General features: G+C 43.5%; 1 protein-coding gene across 1 annotated transcript in view; it reads right to left on the bottom strand.

The window, feature by feature from the left end:
• LOC108035851 (uncharacterized) overlaps window positions 1-23,558 on the bottom strand; it is a 64,534-nt gene extending 40,976 nt beyond the window's left edge. Inside the window, exon 1 of the mRNA XM_044091578.2 lies at window positions 21,609-23,558. Within this exon, the coding sequence (XP_043947513.1) occupies window positions 21,609-23,492 (1,884 nt within the window). The 5' untranslated portion in view covers window positions 23,493-23,558. The remainder of the gene's footprint in view (window positions 1-21,608) is intronic.
• Between the last annotated feature and the right edge of the window lie 441 nt (window positions 23,559-23,999).

Here is a 23,999-nt window from a genome sequence, read left to right as displayed (position 1 = left end):
AAAACGCGGCGGCAAAGCTTGACTTTGTCACTTTGAAAAACGCAGCGCACGGGATCAGAAGTTCGAGCAGGAGACTCTGGAAAAAGTGGCGCACGGGATCAGAAGCGGGACTCTTAGACACGCGGCGCACGGGATCAGAAGTGCGAGAGCAGGGGACTCTGGAAAACGCGGCGCACGGGATCAGAAGTGCGAGCAGGGGACTCTTGGTAACACAGCGAGCGAGATCGGAAGTGCGAGCAGAGCAAATTCATGTGGACAACAGGAGTCTTTTGCCTTCGGAGTGCGAAAAGTGCTGCAGTCGAGTGACTGGTGCCAAGTGACCCAGGAAGGAGATTACCTAGGTGACCTCGAGGAGAGGTCGCCTTGGTACCAGCGGTGGAGCACCCGGAGTCACGCGTGTGTGTGTGCGTGAGAGCGAAACGGGTGAGTGAGTGGAGTGAACCGCATTTTGGCTAGCGAGAGTCCCGTGAAATGAGAAATTTATCGAACTCCGCGATTCGGCTTCGGCCAGAGTAGGCTAGAATTTATATACCTGACCTAACCTAACCCGTTAACTTGCGAGCACTGAGGAAAACATGAACCAAGAAATAAAAATGCTCTAATAAATACAACATTTCTTGCCTGATTTTAATATAACTCGTAGGAAAATAATACACTCAAACTGGCCACGCATAAATATAAATATTTTAGAACAAATGCCTAGATTTTAGGTCATAAATTCCGCCCTAGGGAAAAGTTGTCTCCATAATCTATCGTCTCTCTCTCGGCCTTCTCATAGCGAATACTATAAGCCAGGCCGAAATGCGCGTTACCGCTGATTTTTTTCACTCTGCTGCAGACACCGAACAAACTATTTCTCTCACTCCGTATCCCGGTGGCTGGCACTCTACATCTCACGCCAGACTACCGATTTTCGTACTAGTCGAAACGTAATGAGAGTCCTATATCGAGGGACACAAAATTTCCAGGGCAGAAAACAGGGAAATATATTATATATATATCCACAGTATATTTATAAAAAATATACAAGCGCATCGAACATAACCCCAAAAGAAAAACTTAGAATTTAAGCAGAGCACACAACACATTTAGGGTAACTTATACAAAAGTATACCCACAAACAGCGAGAAATTTCTAACGCACGCAGACACACATACATTTATTTCTAAGCAGACCAAAGTATACAAGCGCATCGAACATAACCTCAAAAGAAAAACTTAGAATTTAAGCAGAGCACACGACACATTTGGGGGAACTTATACAAAAGTATACCCACAAACAGCGAGAAATTTCTAACGCACGCAGACACACATACATTTATTTCTAAGCAGACCAAAGTATACAAGCGCATCGAACATAACCTCAAAAGAAAAACTTAGAATTTAAGCAGAGCACACGACACATTTGGGGGAACTTATACAAAAGTATACCCACAAACAGCGAGAAATTTCTAACGCACGCAGACACACATACATTTATTTCTAAGCAGACCAAAGTACATAGCCTAAGATCCGAGATTCTTTGTTGCAAGATCACGTGGCCAGCAAATCATGTGAGGAAGAAACACTTGCAGGCAGATAATCGGAGAAGGAGAGAGTGGAGCCCTCTAGGTTAGCCAGAGTTTCGAAGCACGAGGTAAGGAAAAGCTATCGTATAATCCCCACAGAGCAGCCACTTTGTTTTTCGTTTTCACCCTCATCGTCGTCTCTCTCACACGAGCAGGAGTCGATCAAGTACAGGCAACAGAATCACATCGGTTGGGGGGCTTCTCATATAACCATCGCCGAGTCAACTCGTGCATCGGCAGCTCTCTAAAACATCTTTGTGGAAATACTTAAAACTACCTCGTCGCCTAACAAAATTCAATCACCGTCGAGAAAAATTTAGGAATTAAATCGTCGAGTGACATCGGATTATGGTCACCATCGTTGCACTTGGGAATTCAGTAAATTCTTGGTGACAAATAAAATAAGATTTTCGATGAAGATTTTAACCAGTTCGAACCTCGTTTAACCCTCGTTCAAGAATTTCTCTCGTCCTATCGAAACTTTTCCTGTCGATTGCCAGGAAAGAGAGAGAGAGCGAGAGCCTTCTAGGAGAGTTTCGAAAGCACGAGGTAGGGAATAGCTAACGTATACTCCCCACAGCGCAGCCATTTTGTTTTTTCGTTTTCACTCTCATCGTCGTCCCTCTCACACGAGCAGGAGTCGAGCAAGTACAGGCAACGGGATCACATCGGTGGGGGGCTTCTCATATAACCATCGCCGAGTCAACACGTGCATCGGCAGCTCTCTAAAACATCGTCGTGGAAAAATTTAAAACTACATATATAGGAATTAAATCGTCGTTTGACATCGGATTGTGATCACCATCGTTGCACGTGGGAATTTAGTAAATTCTTTTTGACAAATAAAATAACATTTTCGATGAAGATTTTAACCAGTTCGAACCTCGTTTGACCCTCGTTCAAGAATTTCTCTCGTTCTATCGAAATTTTCCCTGTCGTTTGCCAGTTAACTAATATTTCACAGCAATATGGGCGCGAGTTGAATTTCGTATCTCCGGAAGCGGGATTTGGAGGCTATTTTGAAGGAGTTTTCCTTGGAAGCAACCGGAACAGTTGAGAAAATGATGAGCCGGCTGGCTGCTTTCAATAATCGGGACGACCACGTGCTGGAGATAGCCGAGCGGCTACAGGAATGCAAGGTGTAAATTACAGCCGCCCTAACGGATAGGAAGCAGCGTTCACCGACTCCGAACCCACACCCACCGGGTACAACACAGCTTCAGGTGCCAGCACTGGAAGGCAGATGTGCCGCCGATGTAGCTGGAGACACGGAGATCCATCCGGTCCAGCGGAGAAGCTGAAGAATTGGGGAATCACTTTTGACGGGACCACGGACCCCATCACCTTCATCCAACACCTCGAGGAACGAGTCACCGCATACGAAGTCCACCCTGGTCTTTTGACGGATACAGCTGAGCACTGGTTTCGGACAAGCCAGCTGCTAGGAAAATCTTGGACGAACTTCAAGATGGCGTTTCTTAAGTTCTTTCTGCCACCCAGGTACTTTCAGCGACTCGAGGATGAGATCCGCACCAGAGATCAGCGACGGGGAGAGACTTTCAAACAATACCTATTTAACATCAGACTCATGATGCACAGAGCGGGGTATAATGCGGAGCAGGAGTTGGACCGAATCTATGAAAATCTCCAACCGGAGTATCAGATGTACGCAAGGAGGCACGACTTCACCACTTTGCAGCAACTTACCACTTTAGCGGTAAACTACGAGGTCACCCGCGATCGGACCACAGGAAACCATGCCAGTACGTTGGCCGAACCAAAGTCAGCGCCGAGAAGAAACGAGTACGAGATCCCAGCGTATGCAGGAGCATCACCAACAGGTCAACTAAATTTCACACGACCAGCCAGACGACCACCCACCCTAGCCACAGTTGCACCATCAGTTCCTCGAGTGGGGAACATGTCAATGGTGCCGAATTTCAGTCTTGCTTGCAGGAATTGTGCCCAGGAGGGTCACCGGTCAGCTACATGTCGCGATCCCAGAGTCTTCTTTTGTTGGGATTGTGGTCGCAGAGGAGTACGCACTCTCGAGTGTTGCCGTCGTATTTAGCCGGGAAACGAGAGGAGTCTTCGCCCCCTCGGGGAGCGGACGGAGACTTCCTACAGGAATCCCCGGAATCCCCGAATTATCGCGCAGGTGCAAATCGAGGGTCTGGAGTTTAACACTACTATAGATACCGGAGCTAGCAGAAGCTTCGTAAGCGAACGAGTTGTTCAACGTGTAGGGACGCCACACAACGTACGGTCGGTACACACTCATGTCAGCCTCGCGGAAGGCTCACGCAAGGAGATAACCAAGTCTCTGGTAGCCAAAGTCCGGTTGGACCAACGTTGGGTCACCTTTCCACAGCTAGTTTTCCCTTCGATCATGGAAGACGTGCTATTGGGCATGGACTTCCTCTGTGGCGTGTCTGCCACTCTCCAATGCCGCCGCGCTTCGCTGCAGCTGAACCCTCTCCTAATTAGCAGCCCCACTAACGACTTAGCTATGCTTTTTCTCTTGACAAACGCGTTAAGTCCAGCAAACAACGATCCAGATAACGAGGTGCAAGCCACCCCGATCAGCAGTATTTTAGGGCCTCGAGACGACAACGCCGTGCAAAATAATCCGTTTCGACGGAATCAAGCTACTGATGTCTACGGATCGCGTCATGGTACAGGAGATTTGTACCCAACTTTGCCAGCGTAGTGCAGCCCATGTCTTTGCTACTCAAGAAAGGAAAGAAATGGCAATGGGAGCAGGAGCAGCAAGATGCGTTCGAGGAACTCAATAGAAAACTCACGGAGGCGCCGCCGCGACATCGGCCTAGGAGCAGTTTTAACGCAGAAAATCCAGGGAGAAGAACGAGTCATCGCATTCGCCAGCAGACGCCTCATTGCCGCCGAGGAGACCTACAACGCCACAGAAAAGGAGTGTCTGGCTATTATATGGGCCATCAGGAAACTCTGATGCTACTTGGAAGGTTATTGATTCGAGGTGATAGCGGACCACCTCGCCTTGAAGTGGCTCAAATCGATTGGTAATCCCACCGGCCGCATAGCGCGCTGGGCGTTGGAACTCCAGCAGTACCAGTTTGGCGTCACCTATCGACGCGGGAGCCAGAACATTGTTGCAGATGCACTTTCTCGACAGCCTTTAGAAGTACTTCAGATGATCCAGGAGGATAAGCCGGGATGCACATGGTACCAGGGGCTGCTGAAACTTGTTCAGGAGAGGCCTGAAGATTACCGGACTACGCGTACGAGATCCAACAGCTATATCGACATATCGGATCCCGACCTGACGACGAAGACTCTGTGCCTTGGAAACTGTGCGTAGCCAAGGAACACCGACAGCGAGTACTGTCGGAATGCCATGACCAGACCACGGTAGGTCATCCCGGAATCAGGAAGACAACCACCCGGATCGCCCAGAGATATTACTGGCCCGTTTTTTCCGCGATATTGCCAGGTATGTTCGTAAGTCTGAAAGTCAGCCAAATCAAACCGGCGGGTTCACCAGACAGATTAACGAGCCGTTCGATACTGTCTGCGCCGATTTTATTGGGCCCCTTTCGCGATCCAAGAGTGGGAATACGATGCTGCTCGTATTCTTCGACGCCTTTTCGAAATGGGTTGAGTTGGTCCCCTTGAGAAAAGCTACTTCGGCGCATCTCGAAAAATCTTTTCGGGAGAGGATTTTGAATCACTTTGGTATTCTCGAACATTTGTCTGCGATAATGGGATACAATTTACGAGTCGTTCATTCAAAGCCTTCTTCAAACAGGCGGGAATGGAGATCCAACATACAGCACCTTATACTCCGCAGCAGAACCCGACAGAAAGGGCCAATCGCTCCATTAAAACGATGGTCGCCCAGTATATCAAGGACAAGCAGACGACATGGGACGAACTTCTGCCCGAACTGAATCTGGCCATTAATAGAAGCATCTCAGACTAACCGGATTCAGTCCAGCGTTCATCGTCCAAGGCAGAGAGCCACGTCTCCCAGGGGCCTTGTACGATGAAGTGACTCCAGGACCAAGCCAAGCGCCACGTTCACCCGAAGCGAAAGCGGAATTGGTACGGGACATTTTCAAGGTAATACAGGAGAACACTCAGAGAGCTTCGTTGGAGCAGCGGAAGCATTAGGATCTTGTCTGTCATTTGTCCTTGGCAGCCGATAACTTTGCCGCTAAGCTAGCACCCAAGTACGAAGGCCCGTACAAAGTAATTAAGTTATTTTCTCCCACCATAGTGCGCTTGCAAAATACCCAGGGTAGGCAACACAGAACGGCATCCCTTAGAGTTTTGAAGGAAGCAGTCAACGAGCCAGAAACCCGAATATGGTCCCCAGACGACTGGACGACAACGAAGACATTCAGATGGCGGAGCAAGTTTAACGATCGACTGACGCTAAAAACCCGTAGCAGAGCATTAGCAATAGCAGAGATACAGAAACCAAGGATACCCGCATCAAGGCGGAAGCAGCAGAGAAACCAAGGAATACCCGCATCAAGGCGGAAGCAACGGAGAAGCATACACGAAGATAGTAGCGCAGCAGCAGCGCCAGAAGCCCGTACGAAGACGGCACAATAGCAACGAACTTGCCAAAAACAACGTTCCACTTCCCTAGTGGGAACTCAACGCTCCCAGTGCCTCTGCAGCGGACCTTTTTCCCCCATGATTACTAACTAAACAATTAAAACTCAATTAGTAATCGTTAAAACAAATCACTAATACCCTTTTGTTCTCCCCTACAGACATGCCGTCGGACAACCCGTCCCACCTGTGGCGCATGGCGACGCAAGCCACGGCCTCTGTAGAAAACGAGGGCCCGAACGGAGTCCGCATGGATTATCCGGAGGAGACCCAACGCGCGACGCTGCTACGGGGCGAAGGCACAGCCCGACCCTGGGCGCGTACCCCACTCCGCGGGAAAAAGGCTGCCCCAGGCCTGGTCAAAGCGGCCATACACGCCTGGGAAGCCGCGGTGGAGCCAAACATAGTGCCGTTTGGGGACGTGATAGAGGTGGTCATACCACGAGACGGCCAGAGCCCCAGCAGCAGCGATGACGACGGCCCATGGAGCTCTGACTCAGTCTACGTCGCCCACGAGGAGGAGATGAACTCTAGACGATCTTGGACCATGCCGAGGCAGAGATGGCCCGGGAGGAGCAGGCGCAGCGTCCGGAGAACCGCCCCACACCCGTTTCCGGAAACCCTGACCAAGGAGGAACAGGTCGAATACCCGCTGGCCGATGAAGACTGGGTCTTGCCACCCCGCCACTGGCGCGTTCTGATCGAGGGGGGACGCATTCCCCGCTCCTTGGTCGAACTGGTGCAGCCACAGGAGGGCACGAACCGGCGGAGGAGTCGTTTGACCCCTCACAAATAGCGCCAACAACACCAGCCGCCAGCGACAATACAACAGCAGCCAGCGCCAACAACAACAGCAGCTAACAACAAAACAAAACCCTCGCGCTTAACTTTGTAAAAAAAACTTTGTACAGTTCACTTAATATGTAAGCTTAACCAATAATTGTATCTTAAGCTAAGCTTTCCCCCTCCGCTCTCGCATCAGCAGTAGCCACACACACACCCCAGTAGAGCAACGAAATATTCACCACGATAAGTACAGCGCGGCACAGGAGCAAGCGAGAGACGACATGCGATCGAGGAGGAAAACAACCCCCGAAAATTGACATTTATGTGGACAACAGGAGTCTTTTGCCTTCGGGCTGATGCCAAGTGACCCAGGAAGGAGTTTACCTAGACGAGCTCGAGGAAAGTGTGCCGGCCCAGGACCAGCGGCGGAGCACCCGGAGTCACGCATGTGTGTGTGCGTGAGAGCGAGACGGGTGAGTGAGTGGAGTGAACCGCATTTTGGCCAGCGAGAGTCCCGTGCAATGAGAAATTTCTCGAAGGCCTCGATGGGGCTTCGCCCAGAGTAGGCTAGAATTTATATACCATGACCTAACCTAACCCGTTAATTGCGAGCACCGAGAAAAACATGAACCAAGAAATAAAATGCTCTAATAAATATAAAATATTTCTCGCCTAATTTTAATGAAACTCGTAGGGAAAAATCCAATCAAGCTGGCCACGCATAAATATAAATATTTCCAGACAAATGCCTAGATTTTAGGCCAAAAATTCTGCCCTAGGGAAAAGTTGTCTCCATAATCGATCCCCTCTCTCTCGGCCTTCGTGTAGCGAATGCTATGAGCCAGGCCCAAATGCCCGATACCGCTGACCCTTTTCACTCTGCTACAGACACCGATTAAACTATTTCTCTCACTCCGTACCCCGGTGGCTGGCACTCTACATCTCACGCCAGCCAACCGATTTTCGTCTTAGACCTTTTTGTCTCATATCTTTACAAATATTTTTGGTAAAGAGACCCTGGCGGGACTAAGTATATCCCAGCCTACGAGACTTCTTTACAAAAAGAAAAATAATATTCGATGTAATTCTGATTAGATTTAAACTTGCATCGACTTTCGCTATTTATTGCTTCCATTTGATTTAATACTCTATTTTTTGGTTAGGCATTTAGCCTGAAAAGTTCATAGCTGTCTTGTTTTATAACTTTTAAATTTCTTTTAATTTTTACGCAACACTTTTAACAATTGTTTAAATTTCCTAAAATTTCCCTTCCTCTACATTTTTGTTTTTTTTTTTTATCAAATATCTATTTTGTGTTGGTACATTTGTATTTATATAATTTTGTAGCGCTTTGCTTTTTAGCTTGTTATACAATATAGTAGCGCTTTAATTTTACTTCGAATTTTAAATATTTTGTGAGCGAATAGTTGCGCTCTTTTGAATTGTTTAATCATTTTATCTGTCAATTTTTTCTTTTTATGTTTGTTTCATTTTTACATTTAACTATCGCAACTATTTTCTTTGTTTTAATTTTCCATTTTTTTTGTGCGATTTCGAAGTTCTCCAATACTAAATTTTAATAATATATTTATATGTAAATTTATGCGACAGAGTGACGCTCTACTTTTGCCTTTCTAATTTTTTCTTTTTAACTATTTGTTTCTTTCAAACAATGTATCGCTTCACTTTTAAACTTTTGTACTTTAATTTACTTTGAAATTGTTTTAAATGTATGCATCACTTTTCCCACACACAAGATTTGGAATTTGCGAACTAGTCGCTGAGTTTGATGACTAAAGTTGAGGTTTAACGATTCAGATGCTGGCCAATGATGCGCAAGTGCGCTGCTTTGGCGGCTTGAGCAGATGCTTGGCGCTTCGCCGGCCGCTAGTGCGTCGGCAAAGATGGCGCTTCGCTGGCCACTAGTGCGGCGGCAAAGATGGGGCTCACTCGCGCTTGGCTGGCCGCTAGTGAGCCCCCAAAGATGGCACTAAGTGGCGCTCTACCGACCGCTAGTGAGCCGCAAAGAAGGCGCTCGGTGCCGCTCCGCTGGCCGCTAGTGCGGCGACAAAGACGGCGCTCAGTGTCGCTTGTGCAGGCACTGTCGCGCTCAAAAAAAGCCAAACCACAAGGCCAAGAAAGCAACGAAAACGACCTGCGAAATCGACAATACTAAGTATGTAATATTTAAAAAGAATCCAACGCTTACCAGATTCAAATCCAAGAAAATAACCTAATTGTGACCCAATTGCAAAAACGCGTCTATGCTCGCAGCCCGTCACCAAAAAAGTGATTTGACCGGAACCGGCCCAGCGCTTGCGCGCGGTGCGGCTGGCGAAACGTCAAGCTAAGCTTTTCAACGCAGATGACGACTCGTCAAGCTGAGCTTTTCAGTGCAGCTGACGCTTATCTTAACGCTCGGCTTTCCAGCGCAGCAGATGTACTCAAAGTTTCGCCCTTATGTCAGGCAACAAGAATCGATGCATCACCCTGCTTGAGTGTAAGTTGGAGTTAAACTTGCATACTTTTAAGATGGGATACTTTTAGGGGGTATCTAATTCACATTAGCTTCAGGCGCCGTTACAGACATTTGCTGTCCTTCGCTTCATTGAATATATATATATATATATTTTTTTTTTTTCAATTCGCAGCTTCACTGTGAAATGCCAACTTTTATAAAGTCGGAGGCTTTATAGTTGTATTTAATGTGATCATAAACTGTCTCAGAAAGCTGACAATCTTAACAGGGTTATTGTTGTTTTGACTATATCGTCCAAACTACAAAGCTCTCATAAACGGCCGCTCATCGTAGCAGCTTTTCGTTACAAAGCTAACATATATAGAAAACGTAATATAGCTCAGAACATCGCAGACATTATCGTCCCTTCGTTGGGTCGCTCTACTGCTCTTGATAATCTTAGGGGATAATTGTGATAATTGAGCTGGCTTCGCAATAACTGTTCACATTTTAAATGTGGTGGTAGCGGTCATAACGTTAGAATCGGCTATATTATTGGGAATTTTGCAGCCAATTTAACTGGGCATATTCATCATGCCAACGTACTTTCTAAGAAATAAGAACTTTTATCAGGCAGATGATATACGGGTTTTAAAAGGTCCGGTCTTTATGAAATATCCTCACCGACATATTTGGTTCCGTAGAATCTACGTTTCTGGGCCTTGCCGACAAAGCCCGCCCTCCAAACCTCATACGCCGTTGAACATCCCCTTTTCGTCGTCTGAACCATGATGATCACGATACAACTCTTAAAACTGCTGCTGACGTTTCTGACACCGCTGATGTCTATCGCAATCCATTGGATTCCCTACATACCGAATAGACTGATTCTGCCCCTTGTTCTTTTTTCGGCCACTTACTGCTGGCAGTACCAACGCTTTTGCAAATGATCCGAGTCTCGATAAATTTCGGTTAAAGTCTGTTGCTCGCCCATCTGAGTTACCACTGCGCTTCGTCAAACTTCGGAAAGCTAAATTTGTATCTCGCTTGTCACCGTTAAAAATCATATAAGCTCAAGGGCGTATTGACACTAATGTTCATACAATTTTGCCTAAAAACTCGAACCAAACTCCCAATATTACCGGTTTAAAAAACTTAGTTGGATGTTTTTCCGTTAGTTGTCAAAACATACGCAGTCTTTTGGGTAAATTTAACCATCGTCTTGACAGAAATCTGGCTTGATACTTCAGTTTTTGACCACAAAATCTTTGCTAGCAAGAACTCTACTTATAAAACGGATCAAATCGTATTCGGTTCGTCATGTCATGCAGACAAAATAATAATACTGAGTTACTTTAAGCTTTTAAATCAATCTTATAAATTGTCTAAGAAAATGTTTTCGGAAAACTGATTATACTGATCTAAAATTGACCTTTTAAGGATTTACTAGTTATTCTTCTTAGCAATCCAAGATTCCGATATATATTTATCAGCATCTATTTCTTCTTTTTCAAAGCCACCTTGGTTGTCAAAACATTTGTCATATTTAAAATAAAATAAAGCAAAAAATCAAGGTTTTTTAAAAAATATAAAAAAAGCGGGTGCCTACTTGACTTTGCCTGTTACTCCTCCATCCGCTTCCTATTTTTTTTATGAAAATAGTCGATAATATACTTTTCGCAGCATAAAGAAAACTTTTGCACGGATCCTAAACAATTTATCTCTTTTGTTAACTCTAAACGAAAATCTAATGCATTGGCTCCGTCCCTTCGCTATCTTAATAAAACAGAAAATACTGCCCGCGGGATCGACGTTTTATACTCTCCTGGTGCTGATAAGGTGCAAAGCTGCACTTTAAAACGCTGTACGCAAAATTTTTTATTTTCTTTTACTATTTTTTTGCCTGCCTAAATCTGACATGAGTCCTGCATAATTTTTCTTCATAAAACAGGTTCTCAAGTCGACACTAAAAATTACAGTGACATTACCAAACTATCATGTATTCCTTAACTTCTGAACACCACTCTTTAACTGGAACACTTCCGCAGTTCCCTAATATCCCCCTCTCAGCATGAGTTTATTAGGAATCGATCAACAACGACAAAATTACATAAATTCTTTTACTTTATTAAGCGAGAGTTTGAGCACCGTCTACAAACCGATCGCATACTCACAGATATTAGTAAGGCTTTCGTATGCCATTCACTGCTTCCACTTAATTTTCCTTATAAACTATGCCTATTCTATCATAAACTATGCCTAGTTTAGTTAGTTACCTCTAAAGTTCAAAGAATCGTTCTGATACTAACCTTTGTGCCGTATTTTATTTTTTTTATTTTTTATATTCAGCACGCCTTATCAAAATCATACAGCTAAACCCAAATGCAGAACAGCGTGCGGAATGTAAAAGAGAATTTATTTATCACAAAAGTTGACGACTCGTGCACTGTATGTAGCTTTAGTAAGTCTGATACTGGAATATTGTTTTTGTGTTGCAAGAGCGCAGTACAAGGAGCCTCAAAACATTACTGAATCTCTACAAAAACAATTTCTGATTTTAATTTTTAACAAGGGGCGGTTCAGGCTGGTCTTCTAGCAACTAAAAATCATTATTCAGATATCATTTTGAAATCCTTAGGCACGACCGTCCAGTTTTTTTTTTACTGCGTATTTTTAATTTTATAAAAAATAATAAAAAAAAATTCTAGACGTATTCAGAAACTCAGAAACATTTTAACTAATGAACAATTTCTTCTGATGATCAACCTGAGGTTTATGCTGTTCACCGCAAAACCTTTTTTCTTGGATAACTTATTTTTTTTCGATGAAAATTTCTGAAAACATAGTTTAAATGTTGTTCTTTGATGAAAGTAGCCCTCTTTTTGACCGAACTAACCATAGACCCCTTAAGCAAATGTTAGCAGATAATAAAAAAATAAATAAATAATTTGACAATGTCTAATGTAATTCTTTCCTTTTTTATCATTTGCTGATGTTCATCATGGAATGTAAACAGTATTGCTTCATTATTTTTTAGATGGGTTTTCAAAATCTTTTCCGTTACTGGCTCTTTGAGTTGGCTAATGTTTAGAATGCCGTCTTACATCTTAAGCTTATGGGAGAAATTTTCATTTGCAGCGCAGCCCAAGGGTTAACAAGGGGGACTACAAAAATAAAGAAAGAAGAAGGCAATAGATCCAAATGTCGGTCACAATTGTTTTTCTCAAATTTGAAATTTTATCTCAGCTTGAAAAAGTTTCCGTTTCCACGTTCTTCCTCGAAAATGAAACTGCGGTAAATCGTTAGGAAATAGGATCAAAGTGTCAGGCCGAACGCGAATCGTCAATATAATTATTAGTTGGGAATTATTTTATTGTGCTAGTGTTATTTCAAGCTAAGTAGTTAGGAAGAGGAAAGGTAGTGCAAGAGAACTCTGATAGCACATAAAAATTACTCCATAAAAATCCCACAAGAACCTATTAACCTCACGATGAATTCTCCGAACGTTGGTGAGTGACACTTCACGAAAGTAAATAGTGGACCATGATTTTTGCCCCATTGTTCCAAACCCCAGAAAAAAGTAAAATTAAAATTATGTAAAGTTTCACCACCATACCCCGACATTATGATTAATAAAATAATGGGAATCGAAATTCAATGTCAATTATTCTGTTTGGTCATTTCACTGACTGTTTTTGTTTTTTATGTTCGCTGCGATGCCCGACTATTGAAAGTTGCGATCAGGGGCGTAGCACAGCTGAACATCGGTAATAAATTACCCCCGACAGGTCGGAAAGCAACGATCATACTTAACATACAACAAAATACTAGATTAAGAATAATACTAAATTACCATAAAATACTAACTCTAAATACGAATGTAACTGGTAACATTGTTGAATAAAAAAGCTCTTAGAATAAGACGCACATTTACACAGATGACGGCTTAGACCAGTGGGTTTGCGAACTTGCATATTTACTACTGCTCTTTGAGCAGTTTACTACGATTTATTTTGCTTAACTTCAAAGTTTGTATTTTGTTCTTTCGTTTTTTTTTTTTGTACTTGAAGTACTGTCAAGCTGTTAAGTAAGTTAAAACGAATTTGTGTTTCAATCTGGTTACCAGAGCTAATTGAAACACAGACTATTTTTATTTTTAATCTATTAGTTTGGTATCTTACTTGCAAGTGTTAGATATATAAATCTACGCATTTAATTATGTCTGTAGTAATAAGACTAAGATATTGACAAAATGATCAACGACCCAAAGGCATGTCGGGAAATAATTTGAATTAAGGTATGTAATGTTCAAGGTAGGGAGGGTATCCAGAGATCCTTTTTAACATCTGAGGATTATTTGTTTTCGTAGCACGCAAAGCTGGACCTTTGCACTTGCGTTCCTAGCACTTCCATATGGAAGAACTGATAAAAGTCGTGATTTCCATCGCAAGGGCATTACTTTTTGTAGCCCAAAACTTAATATGACTTCGTATACAGTACGTTGAAGTCAAGTCGAATGCTTGTTAATTTCAATTTGGGTCAATCATAAAAAATTAATAAGTTATTAATCTATAGATAGCTGCTAATGCTTGTTCTTCGGTATTTTTGTTACTGTCACCCTTTGTAATTGAAATATATGCATTTGTTGCTGGTTGCAACAGAATCTTGTGTAAAAACATTTTTTTCGATATCGGGCTTACGTCGTTTTCATCAATACCTATCCATTGACAAAAAAAAGTTATTTTCACCCATCCACGCATATAAGCCTAGTTCTGACAATGGTAATCTTGCGAGAGGCAAATAGGCTGCTAAAGCTATTCATCTTGTCTTGACAAAAAAAAACCTTATTTAACGAGTGAATTTCGTTGGCTGGAGCCCAATAAATAATTGGCTCAGTTCACGCAGAAGCCGCGTTCAAGTTCAAGCAGAAAAAACAAAACCACTACGTCAAGAAGGCACAAGAACCAAAAACCAAACAGAGCGAATCACCAGAATAGTGGAAGTACTGGAGAAAATCAAATGGAGAAACCCATTGAGATGGAGCATGAACACTTTGCGTTCCTTCCTTAGGTGGACATCTTGCCGGGCGTGACCACGTAAGAAAGTAAAGTCTGGGCAAAAGAATTTGATCACGATGCACTAATAATTCCTGAAGAGTTGTCCGTTGGGGAGACACTAGACTCCACCAACATCAGCTATTTGACAGCGGATCTACTTGACAGCGGATCCCGCTGGCTTTTTAGGGAGAAGGAAAATGGTCGCCCGCTAAGAGAAAGCTAGAGGAGCCATCAGTTACCATTGCCAAGATACTGGCCGCTTTCCTGCAGTATCAGCGGTACAACTTCGTTCCCATCCCGGCTCCAACTACCCCATGTTGGCATACTTTGAATTGAAACTGCACTGCAAATGGCACGGAGAAGATGACGAAGCATCCGCGATACTAAAATGAAGTTTTAAACTACTTAGGAACTTAAAAACTAACTTGATTAACATATTCCATTTATTTGTATATCTTGAGTACCAGCATATTAGTATTTTTTAAATTGTTCCAAGTTTTCGCAGCTTGAATGTAGGAGCATACTACATGCATGGCGCTCTACAATCTTGCTTTGCCGCTTGTATTTAGGTGAGTAAAGGGTATCTAGGTATGGTCGAGGCACTTGACTAGAGAGTTCTTTCCCGTTTTTAATTGGGCTTAGTTATAGAAAACAAACAAGTTCTTGGTCTAAAGTTGTTGTGGTGTTCTAACATTATCCTTTTGTAAATCACGTAGTTGCTTATGATACTGGTAGCTGAGGTCCATCATAATTTTGAGTACCAACAGCTCCACATCTTGTTTGCTTGCATCTGTTGTGGAATTATCAAAATCAGAGCTTGTAAATAACTGTCGACCGTTTTTTTTCTTGCGCTCTCGTTACGAGCACAACCGAAAAAGTTCATACTCTCTCGCTCACGCTCTGAGCAAGAGACTTTTGCTGTCTTCAATTCTGTTTTCTGTTGAGCGCTTTTCGTTGAGCCCTTTTTATTTCGGTCGTTTAATGAGCAGTGCGTGAAGAGCGGAACGAGAAACGCTCGCACAAAGACAGTCAGCAAAAGACCGATTGACCGTAAAACTCAATGCAAACGGTCTTCCTATTTACTTTTATTGTTGTTGCAATTATTATGTTTTGTCTGCAAAACGAACGCAAAAAAAGTTTCAGACAATGTTGTTTTTAGTTTTATTTATTTAAACGTTTAACGATTTGCTTGTCTATGCATGTAAATGTATACCAATGCATACGCAAGACTTTTTGCTTCATTGAAAACGACAAAACAATTTTAGCAATTTAGCAATTATGTTTCGGATATGCATAACTTGCATTTCAAACTGAAGCGTAAAATCGCTGAAGATGAGTTTGTCGAGCTTTTGAAAAACAACATGAACTCCCAGTTGGGCAGCTCGCTACTAACGTCCCCATTAACTTCGCTACCGGAATTCAAAAGGGAGGGTCTCCGAGTAGACGCTGGTTGAAAAATACTGCGAAAAATATATACAGCACCACCAAACCTGAATTAAAGTGCAAAAATTAATACACTTTACCCGTACAGCTCTGCCGATAAAACATGAGACTCTTGATCACAGCAGTGGGTCGCAGCCAAACGTCAATGGACGCCTAAGAAAAAAAATAAACAACCGAACACAATGGTCGTACGCAGATTTCTTTTTGCGAAGTCATTCCATGCGATACGCATCGATCACTTCGAGCCTGTTACTTACGCCCTCCATATAGAATGATTCAACGGCGAATCTTAAGTCGGGGGAGGGTGCATTTGACTAACCAGTCTTAGGCTAATAAGGCCAAAAGAAGTGGAGTAGGTCAAGAACAATAGCAAACCTTTCGACGGACAACCTTGACAATAGGGGATCGTATTGCGCGGCCCGCGACCATCCATTTGCACACGAATGTGTGATGGGGAGGGAGTATGGCCGAAACACAGCCCGATAGTATTGCGATCAAGCGACAGCTAAGCTTGTGGGGCAGTGTGGACTGACGATTGACCAACTTTACGCTCTAATATTATTTTTCCAGGTACTTTAAATATTTATTCTTGTTATGTTGAAGAGGAAAGAGGCTTACCAAGATCCCACGACCCGAATAGACGTAGCTTATGCCGGCAAAAATGGTGCCTAAACATCGGCTCAAGTCATTTTCAGGACTCAGGCACTAATATGCATATGTAACAAATGATATGCACAAGAAATAAAGTTAGTATAAGTTAGTTAATTTCATTATTCCTATGGAAGCAGCAGTATACAGTCATTCAATTTCTTTAATTTTATTTACAATTTTGAAATATTGCTAAGAGTAGAACTTAATATGTCAAAAAACATTAAAATTGTAATATTATTTATATTTACAAAATATTTTTTTTTTCAATACTGTGCGAACTTTACCATATACTGGTATGATCCGGCTCGTTCCGATTAATACTCTACATGCAACAGGTATAAGATTATTATATAGTTTCATAATGAAACCTTTAAAATTGAGAGGACTAGACGCACTGGCAATTTCGTGCTTGGAAACATCGGAAATAGGTAAGGTTGCTCACAATGGCTGAAAATCGAAAGCGTATTGGTAAAACTGCCTCAGCGGAGCGGGAGCACCAACGAATTCTGGGATCAGTTTGCTCGCAACAATAAGCGCAAAGGTTAAATTGTGGTATCAGTTTGTATTCATTTCTCCAATTGGTTGCGAAATTGAGTTTTATTTAAATGTTGTACGTGTGTACATTAATACACAGACACGAGGAACACTCTGCGGCCGGATCTAGTATACAACAAGAATGAACGCTATAGTCGATTGACTCGACTATCAGAAACCCTTTACTTAGCATGAGGAAGAAAATAAAAATGGAAATTATAAGCAGAAAAGAAATATTGTAAAGCGCCAACCTCCGGCTATTTTCGTATTTGTTTTGGGGGCGGTAGGCAGTTTTAAGCGTTTTAGCCGTCTGGGAACGTTATATCGGGCGTGGCAAACATATTTTTAGGCCAACCCAAAGGTTTCATTGAAAGAAATACATTTTAGTAAAAAAAAAATTTAACATGAGAACTGTGAACACTACAGTTTTGGTCGGTTTGTGGGCATTAGAGTGGGCGTGGCAAATTTTTTTGGGTCAATCGATAGGTATTGATAGGTATTGGAAAAATACGTTTCAGCAAAACAAATTTTTAAGCATAATAATTGTGGCTACAACAGTTTTGTGCGGTTAGTAGGCGTAGCACAATTTTTTGAGTCAATCGATAGGTATTGATGAGACAAATACATACATACTTGCTCAGGAATCTGCATGCCAAGAGGGACTGTTCTAGCTTATATAGTGTCCGAAATCTCAGCATTTACTCTACGAGTAACAGCGCTGGAGCTCCGTCTTCACACCTTTACGGAACTTTACAGACCCCTTTTGGTTGATAATAAAGAAGCTGTTTTTGCCAAACAAACCTGGAAAACCGCCAGAAGAAGCTTCCTTCTACAGACAAATTTATTCACTCGACACAGTTAGCAAATTTGAATTTGAATCTTGCAATAGAAGCTGCTGTCGGCCACTTGCCTGGCCAGTTCGGCTTTCGGAAAAGAAGGGATCGCAGCGGAGGTCATAAGCAGAAAGCCCAAATGAGGGATTCGAAGAAATTTTTCTTATTGGTCACCCTTGAACATAGGAATAACTGCAACATGGCGAACTGTACGAGGATTATGCAGGCCCTGAGTTTTGGACAAATACCTGAGTATCTCATCAAGATTGTCGACAGTTAATTTAGCAAAAGACTGCTGTTGTGCGACAGGGTACGACGAGTACAATATTACTGCTGAAATACACGACGTAAGACGGAATGTGAGACTGTCTAGCCTGCGACATTCAAGTGATACGATATTTACCTCGCCATCACGATCGTGGGAAAGAGGATAGCCAAAGTAGAGGAACTGGCCAACACATCAGTGAGAAGCCAAGACGTCCTCATACAAGAGTGACCTGGCTGCACGCACCGGCTATGGGCCATCAGGATATTAAGTGCTTTCGCACGAGATTTGAGGAAGCAGCATTTTAGAAATTACCTAATTTAAGATAATTAGATAGAATTTGAATTAAATAATTTAAAGCGCATGCAGTGCTTTTCGATTTACCGCGCAGCTCGGCCTGCAACTTCCCTTCAGTTCCGAAAAAGAAGTTTCCCTTGGGAATCCCCTTGGGATTCCGGGTGACATGTCCTCTTACACGGGGGAAGTACACGGGACGCCCCATATAGAAAATTTTATGGGATGTCCGCTTTCTCCCGAGGGGAAAATGTAAAGAAATCTTTTATGAAATCCCTCGGACTTCCATTGCTCCTTATACTCATTTGTTGTATGGAAGAAGAAGACCTAGTGCATTCTGTTTGAGTTTTGAAAAGAGAAGCAGCGGCTGTTTAAATTGCGCGCTGCGACTGTGGGTGCCATAGTTCCTGAGCAGCGCAACTCCTATAATCAGCGAAAATCTGTAGCGCCTAAAGTTTTTTTGCTAGACCCAAAATAAAATATGCCTATGTTATGTTAACGAATTATTTATAGTGCGGTACTATACTAAGGTATAGTAGCAAGAAATTAAAAATATTTCTTTTAAAAATTTCCTGTTAAAAGAAGTTGTAGTTATGTAAAAGTTAACAAATTTTGTTTATTATTGATTTAAGCTAATAAACGTTTCTCACTTTCAGGGTTAAACATAGGTCAGCAGCACAAGACACTTTATTCCTGCGATTCATTCGCGAAAGTATCGGCATTGCCAAAGTACTCGGGGTGGCCGCGTTCTTGTGACCACTGCTTTGGAAAGAAAATCGGAGGAGCTTCTAAGGATTCTCCTTTGCATCCTAGGCTCTCGAAATTGTTGTCTTCGCAAGTACTCTAGAGCAAGAAATCGTGCAGATGGCATTTTGGTTTCTAAATTTCTAATTCTTGACAATTGACAAATTTAAATAAACCAATTCAGCAGTCGAAAGCAGCTGTTCAGGGCTGCGATGCACTTTTAACAGGTATTCTTTTTTGTGCAAAAACAGCATAAATTAAAATTAAAACTTAAATAAAAATTTATTTGATGGGTTGGTTTCCAAACCAACCGATCTGATATCCGATGCCAGTTTCTGTGACACCCCTGTTACTGAAAAAGCGGGGAGGTGGCGCTTTACAATATCGTTTAAGGTAGGTAACGGGTATCTAATAGTCGGGGCACTCGACTATAGCGGTATACACTGCAGTAACTGTATGAGCCAAAACTTTGGTTTGTGGGCGTCAGATTGGGCGTGGTACTCTGCTGAAACGAAATTGCGCATCGCAAAAGCACAGGAGTCTGCTGACACTCTACTTCTTATAGTTTTTAAAATCTTTTCGTTCATACGGATAGACGGACATGGCCAGATCGTGATCAAGAATATACATTTTAAGGAAACGCTTCCTTTTACATATGACGTACTTTCCAGCGAATTTAATATACCCTTTTTCACCACTGATTTACTGTTTACGAAACAAAAAGCGCGAATGGAAAATTTGGCAACAACTAAACAAACAACGAGTGGAAATTAGGTCCCCTACGACCGGCCCCTGCCTGGCCACCAAACCTGTTGGGGATAAATTCCCGGGTTGTTCCTAGGTGTCGTCAACAGCCACCTGGCCACCAGCTGACGTCCAGTTACGTGTTCAGATGCTCCAGGCCGGATAGCCGGCTGTTCGTTTGGGTTTTTACTGAAAACTTTAGAAAATAGACGGAGCGATATAAAAACGCGACCGCACTCTCTGCTTTCACAACTCTCTCCAAGTCCTATTAGTCTATTACAGCTCCATTGTGTGGAAAACCATGTACCACGATACGTCATAGTCGTGGTGGCCAAACATACAGAAAGAATCTAAAACGAAACAGGAAATCGAGCAAATCATGGCTCGATTTCAAGGGACTCGTCTAGGAAGCGTACAAGACAAAGGCAGTTCAGATCAGTAGCAGGAAGAAAGAGTGAAAGGCTACTATAAGAATAGCACACGCAATAACTGAATCTGGACCAAGTTTGAAATATTTGGGTGTCGTGATTGACCACTGGCTATTCTTAAAAGAACATCTAACGTACTCTGGCAGCAAAGCAATTTGACTACAGCGGCAATCTCGAGAATTAAGGCAAATACTCATGGACCGAGGAAAATAGATTACTGGTAAGCGTTGTCACATAGATGTTGGCCTCCGCTGCACCGTGGCGCAGTCAGGATGAACGCCCGAAATATTGCGGCGCTAGGAAGCACCAAGTCAGTAGCTGCATGGAAAATAACAGTGAAAAATCTTTAATACGAAAGTGCAGTAACTAAATGCTTTAAATTATCAGGAAAGAAACAGAAAGGGCTCGGGTGAATGGCTGTGCCTGCTGAGAGGTCTTAGCCTACAGGAAGCGAAATCTGCACTGGTATAAATTGCGGAAGACGTAAGGCTTGGGCCACGAATTGTGGCTTTCCACAAATGCGAGGTGACAATCACTGCTCAAGACATTAGAGCCGGTACCAACTCCATCAGTGACCTTACGCTTGTCATCTTCGGTTTGGCCACGGAGTCCTCCCGGCCGGTTAGTGAGACCTGTACGGTTAGCAACCCGGAAGAAAAACGGTTCGAAGGTGCCCAACTCAACGGTCCTTTAGAGGAGTATGGCTTTCGGCAAGGTCTCCATAATCGATGCCGTAAGCAAAATGTCCAAAATCGCTGACAAGGCCATTAAGTGGAAAAGGTGGCACGATGTACGTATTAAACAGTTTCATGTAGGAGTACTGTGCGGTTTTCCCAGGACACGGCGTCGTTTGTTAGATACACAGACAGACACGTGCGACAAGCGCAGAAACATTTGGGTCACGTTGCCTTTAAATACACAAGTACGAGCATGTTAAGTTCATTAGAGATACGGCGGAAAATACATAATTCCATTTAGTTTTTTCATGGGCTTTTTAGTGGAATACCCCACTTTTATGAAAATATTTATAAGTTAAACTCCTCTCACTAGGTTTCGCTTTAGCCCGATATTGCGTTAGAAGGAAAGTTTGTTCTCATTTCAAGAAACAAAATATAAGAACCAAACGTCGATTCGTACATAAAAATTTGAATTGGTTTTCTATAAGTGTACAAACTTTAACAGCAGATGCCATGATTACCCACCTTTATAATGCCACGCTCCACGTCCAGCCTGATAGGCTCCTTGTGCGGCACCAGGTCGTTGAGCCACTCCTCGCGCGTAAGGCATCGCTTTACTGTTCGCTGGCCCTGCATAATTTGGTGCCGGTGCAATTTACCGCGGAGGCCGTCTCCGTGCTTAAAGTGGAAGCCCCGCAGATGGAACTTGTCGCCAATCTTGCCAACCTGTAGGAAGTCCTCGTCGTCGCTGCTCTGCTCGCTAGGTGTGGAGCCTACGCTTCCCTCCATGCTCTCTTGGCAGCGCACCTGCTGCTCTGCGTCCGGAAGATACTTCTGTTTGCCAGTGCGGCCCAGGAAAAACTGCTGTGTGACCCGGGCCTTGTCACGCCTAACACAGTCCTCGCGGTGCATAATCGCCTTTAGCCTCTCCGTTTCGGTGAGGGTCTTGGGGAAAATTTTGCGCTTGCGGATAACGGGTTTAAGCTCAACATGCTTACGAAAGCTGCGCTCAATGGCGTCATCGATAACCGCCAGGTCGGCTCGCAAATCGTTCTTGGCTACCGTTTGACACTCTATTTCTTTGATGGACGCTTTCTGCTTTCGGCGCTCCTCATGCTGCTCTTTCTCGCGATGTTTTCTCCGCAGATAGATATCCTTGTAGCGAGCAACTCGACGCCTGCGCTCCTCCTCGATCTTGACCCTATTGGCCGGCTTGTCTGGACTGCGATAAAGGTTCACAAGGCGTGGCGATCGGTGCGGCGACACCTCCTCCACGGGCGTGTCCTTTATCTTCGTGGTATACCGTTGCGGCACTGCCTGTCGCTCCGCCTTCAGTTCGGCTTCGACGTTCACCTTGGTGTTCTTCTTGGCCTTTCGCCGCGCCATATAGCGCTGAACGCGCCAGAAAGTCAATGCGTTCTGCTGTTCAATCTCATCCTGCTCAAACGTGGTTTTGTAGTCCATACCATGAAAATCGAGTCTCAGGGGATTTTGCAAATCTATAACCTCACAGATGTGCGTATCGGATGACTCTGATCCTGTGCTGGCACAGAGGTTGTCCCCATGCTTGACTAACTTGCTGATGAGGGTGAACTCCTGCTCCTTCGTCAGTGGAGTGTGGCGCAACGCAATAGGGTTAACCAGGCAGTGCGATTTACGTGGATCCTGGGTAAGAAAGAATTTCTGGCGGGCGGGTGTTAGCTTGGCCAGCTGCTCGTAGTTTTTCGGGCACCGTCCAATGCGGGGCCGCGGTGCGCCGGCCACGAAACTGGCTGGGCACGGGCTTTTCCACTCCTCGTCTTTGAAATTGGGAGGTCGCGAGGAACGCACGTGCATCAAATCAACCAGCTCCTCTGAATCGGGTTCTTCCGCGGAGCCCTTTTGTGTCTGTTTGCTCTTAGGGACAATGGCAACCTGGAAATTCTGCATTGTACTGATGGTGGAACAAACATCCTTGCGTATCTTGACAGTCTGGACGCCGTCTCTAAAGTGGGAGTTGCTGGAGCTTGCAAAGTCCACTCCCTTGGCACGGATTTTTCTCTTACCGCATTCATCGCGCTTGTGCATCTCAGTGCGCTTGATGTTGGCGTCCGGAAACTCTAAGTTCTGGACGGTTAGTAAGGTGTTCGAGTTGCGCTGTCCAAAGAAATCGATATTTCTAAACTTTTCAATGGTACTCTGTTCATGTGTTTTCCTTTTCGGCTGCTTTCTCGGTAGGCACTGTCGCTTTCCTGTATTTTCGACTTTTTCCCTGGCTTGATCAATACTCTCCGACATTTCGCGGGACAAAGCATGACCGATGGTTTCGTTAATAATTTTATTTTTCGTTCGAGCGTGCATTTTCAATGTCCTTCCTACCGTCTCTTGCCTATGCAATCTAGCTGGCAAATCGGTGTTTGGCATCGACATTATCCAGATTTGATGCGTGTCCAATATAAAGATGTATTTATTTTAAAAGTACCCGGTCGATTTCAATAAAATGAATCAATGAAATTTACAGCCCTACTTGCCCTGTTTTACCGGTTTTTATATCCAACACCAGTAGAGTAAAATGTTCTTTTCCCTTCGTTGGAAAATGAGTAACAGGTAACACGGAAATGTTTTGGATCCTTTAAGGTACAAATGTTCTTGAACGAAAGTTGCTCAAAGCATTTATTTTTTGGTGACACAAGCCACCAAGTTTCGTCTTGCATGCGATTTTGCACAGTTTGCTAACGGCATCGATTGTGGATATCCCTTTCCAAAAGTCGTACTATATCCTTGAAAGACCATTGATTTCGGCAAGGGCACCTATTTATAACCGTTATTTGCGGATTAAAAGAGTATACTACAATCGTCAGGAAATATCTAACAGGTTATAATCTTCAATAACAATAACAAACCATTTTCCTTCCCTTTCTTTCTGGTGTGAACGGT

The sequence above is a fragment of the Drosophila biarmipes genome, unplaced genomic scaffold (genome assembly GCF_025231255.1).
Source record: "Drosophila biarmipes strain raj3 unplaced genomic scaffold, RU_DBia_V1.1 ptg000019l, whole genome shotgun sequence".
NCBI classification, from domain to species: Eukaryota; Metazoa; Arthropoda; class Insecta; order Diptera; family Drosophilidae; genus Drosophila; species Drosophila biarmipes.
The sequence above is the reverse complement of the archived record's forward strand: the minus strand, read 5'-3'. Positions and strand labels throughout refer to the sequence as shown.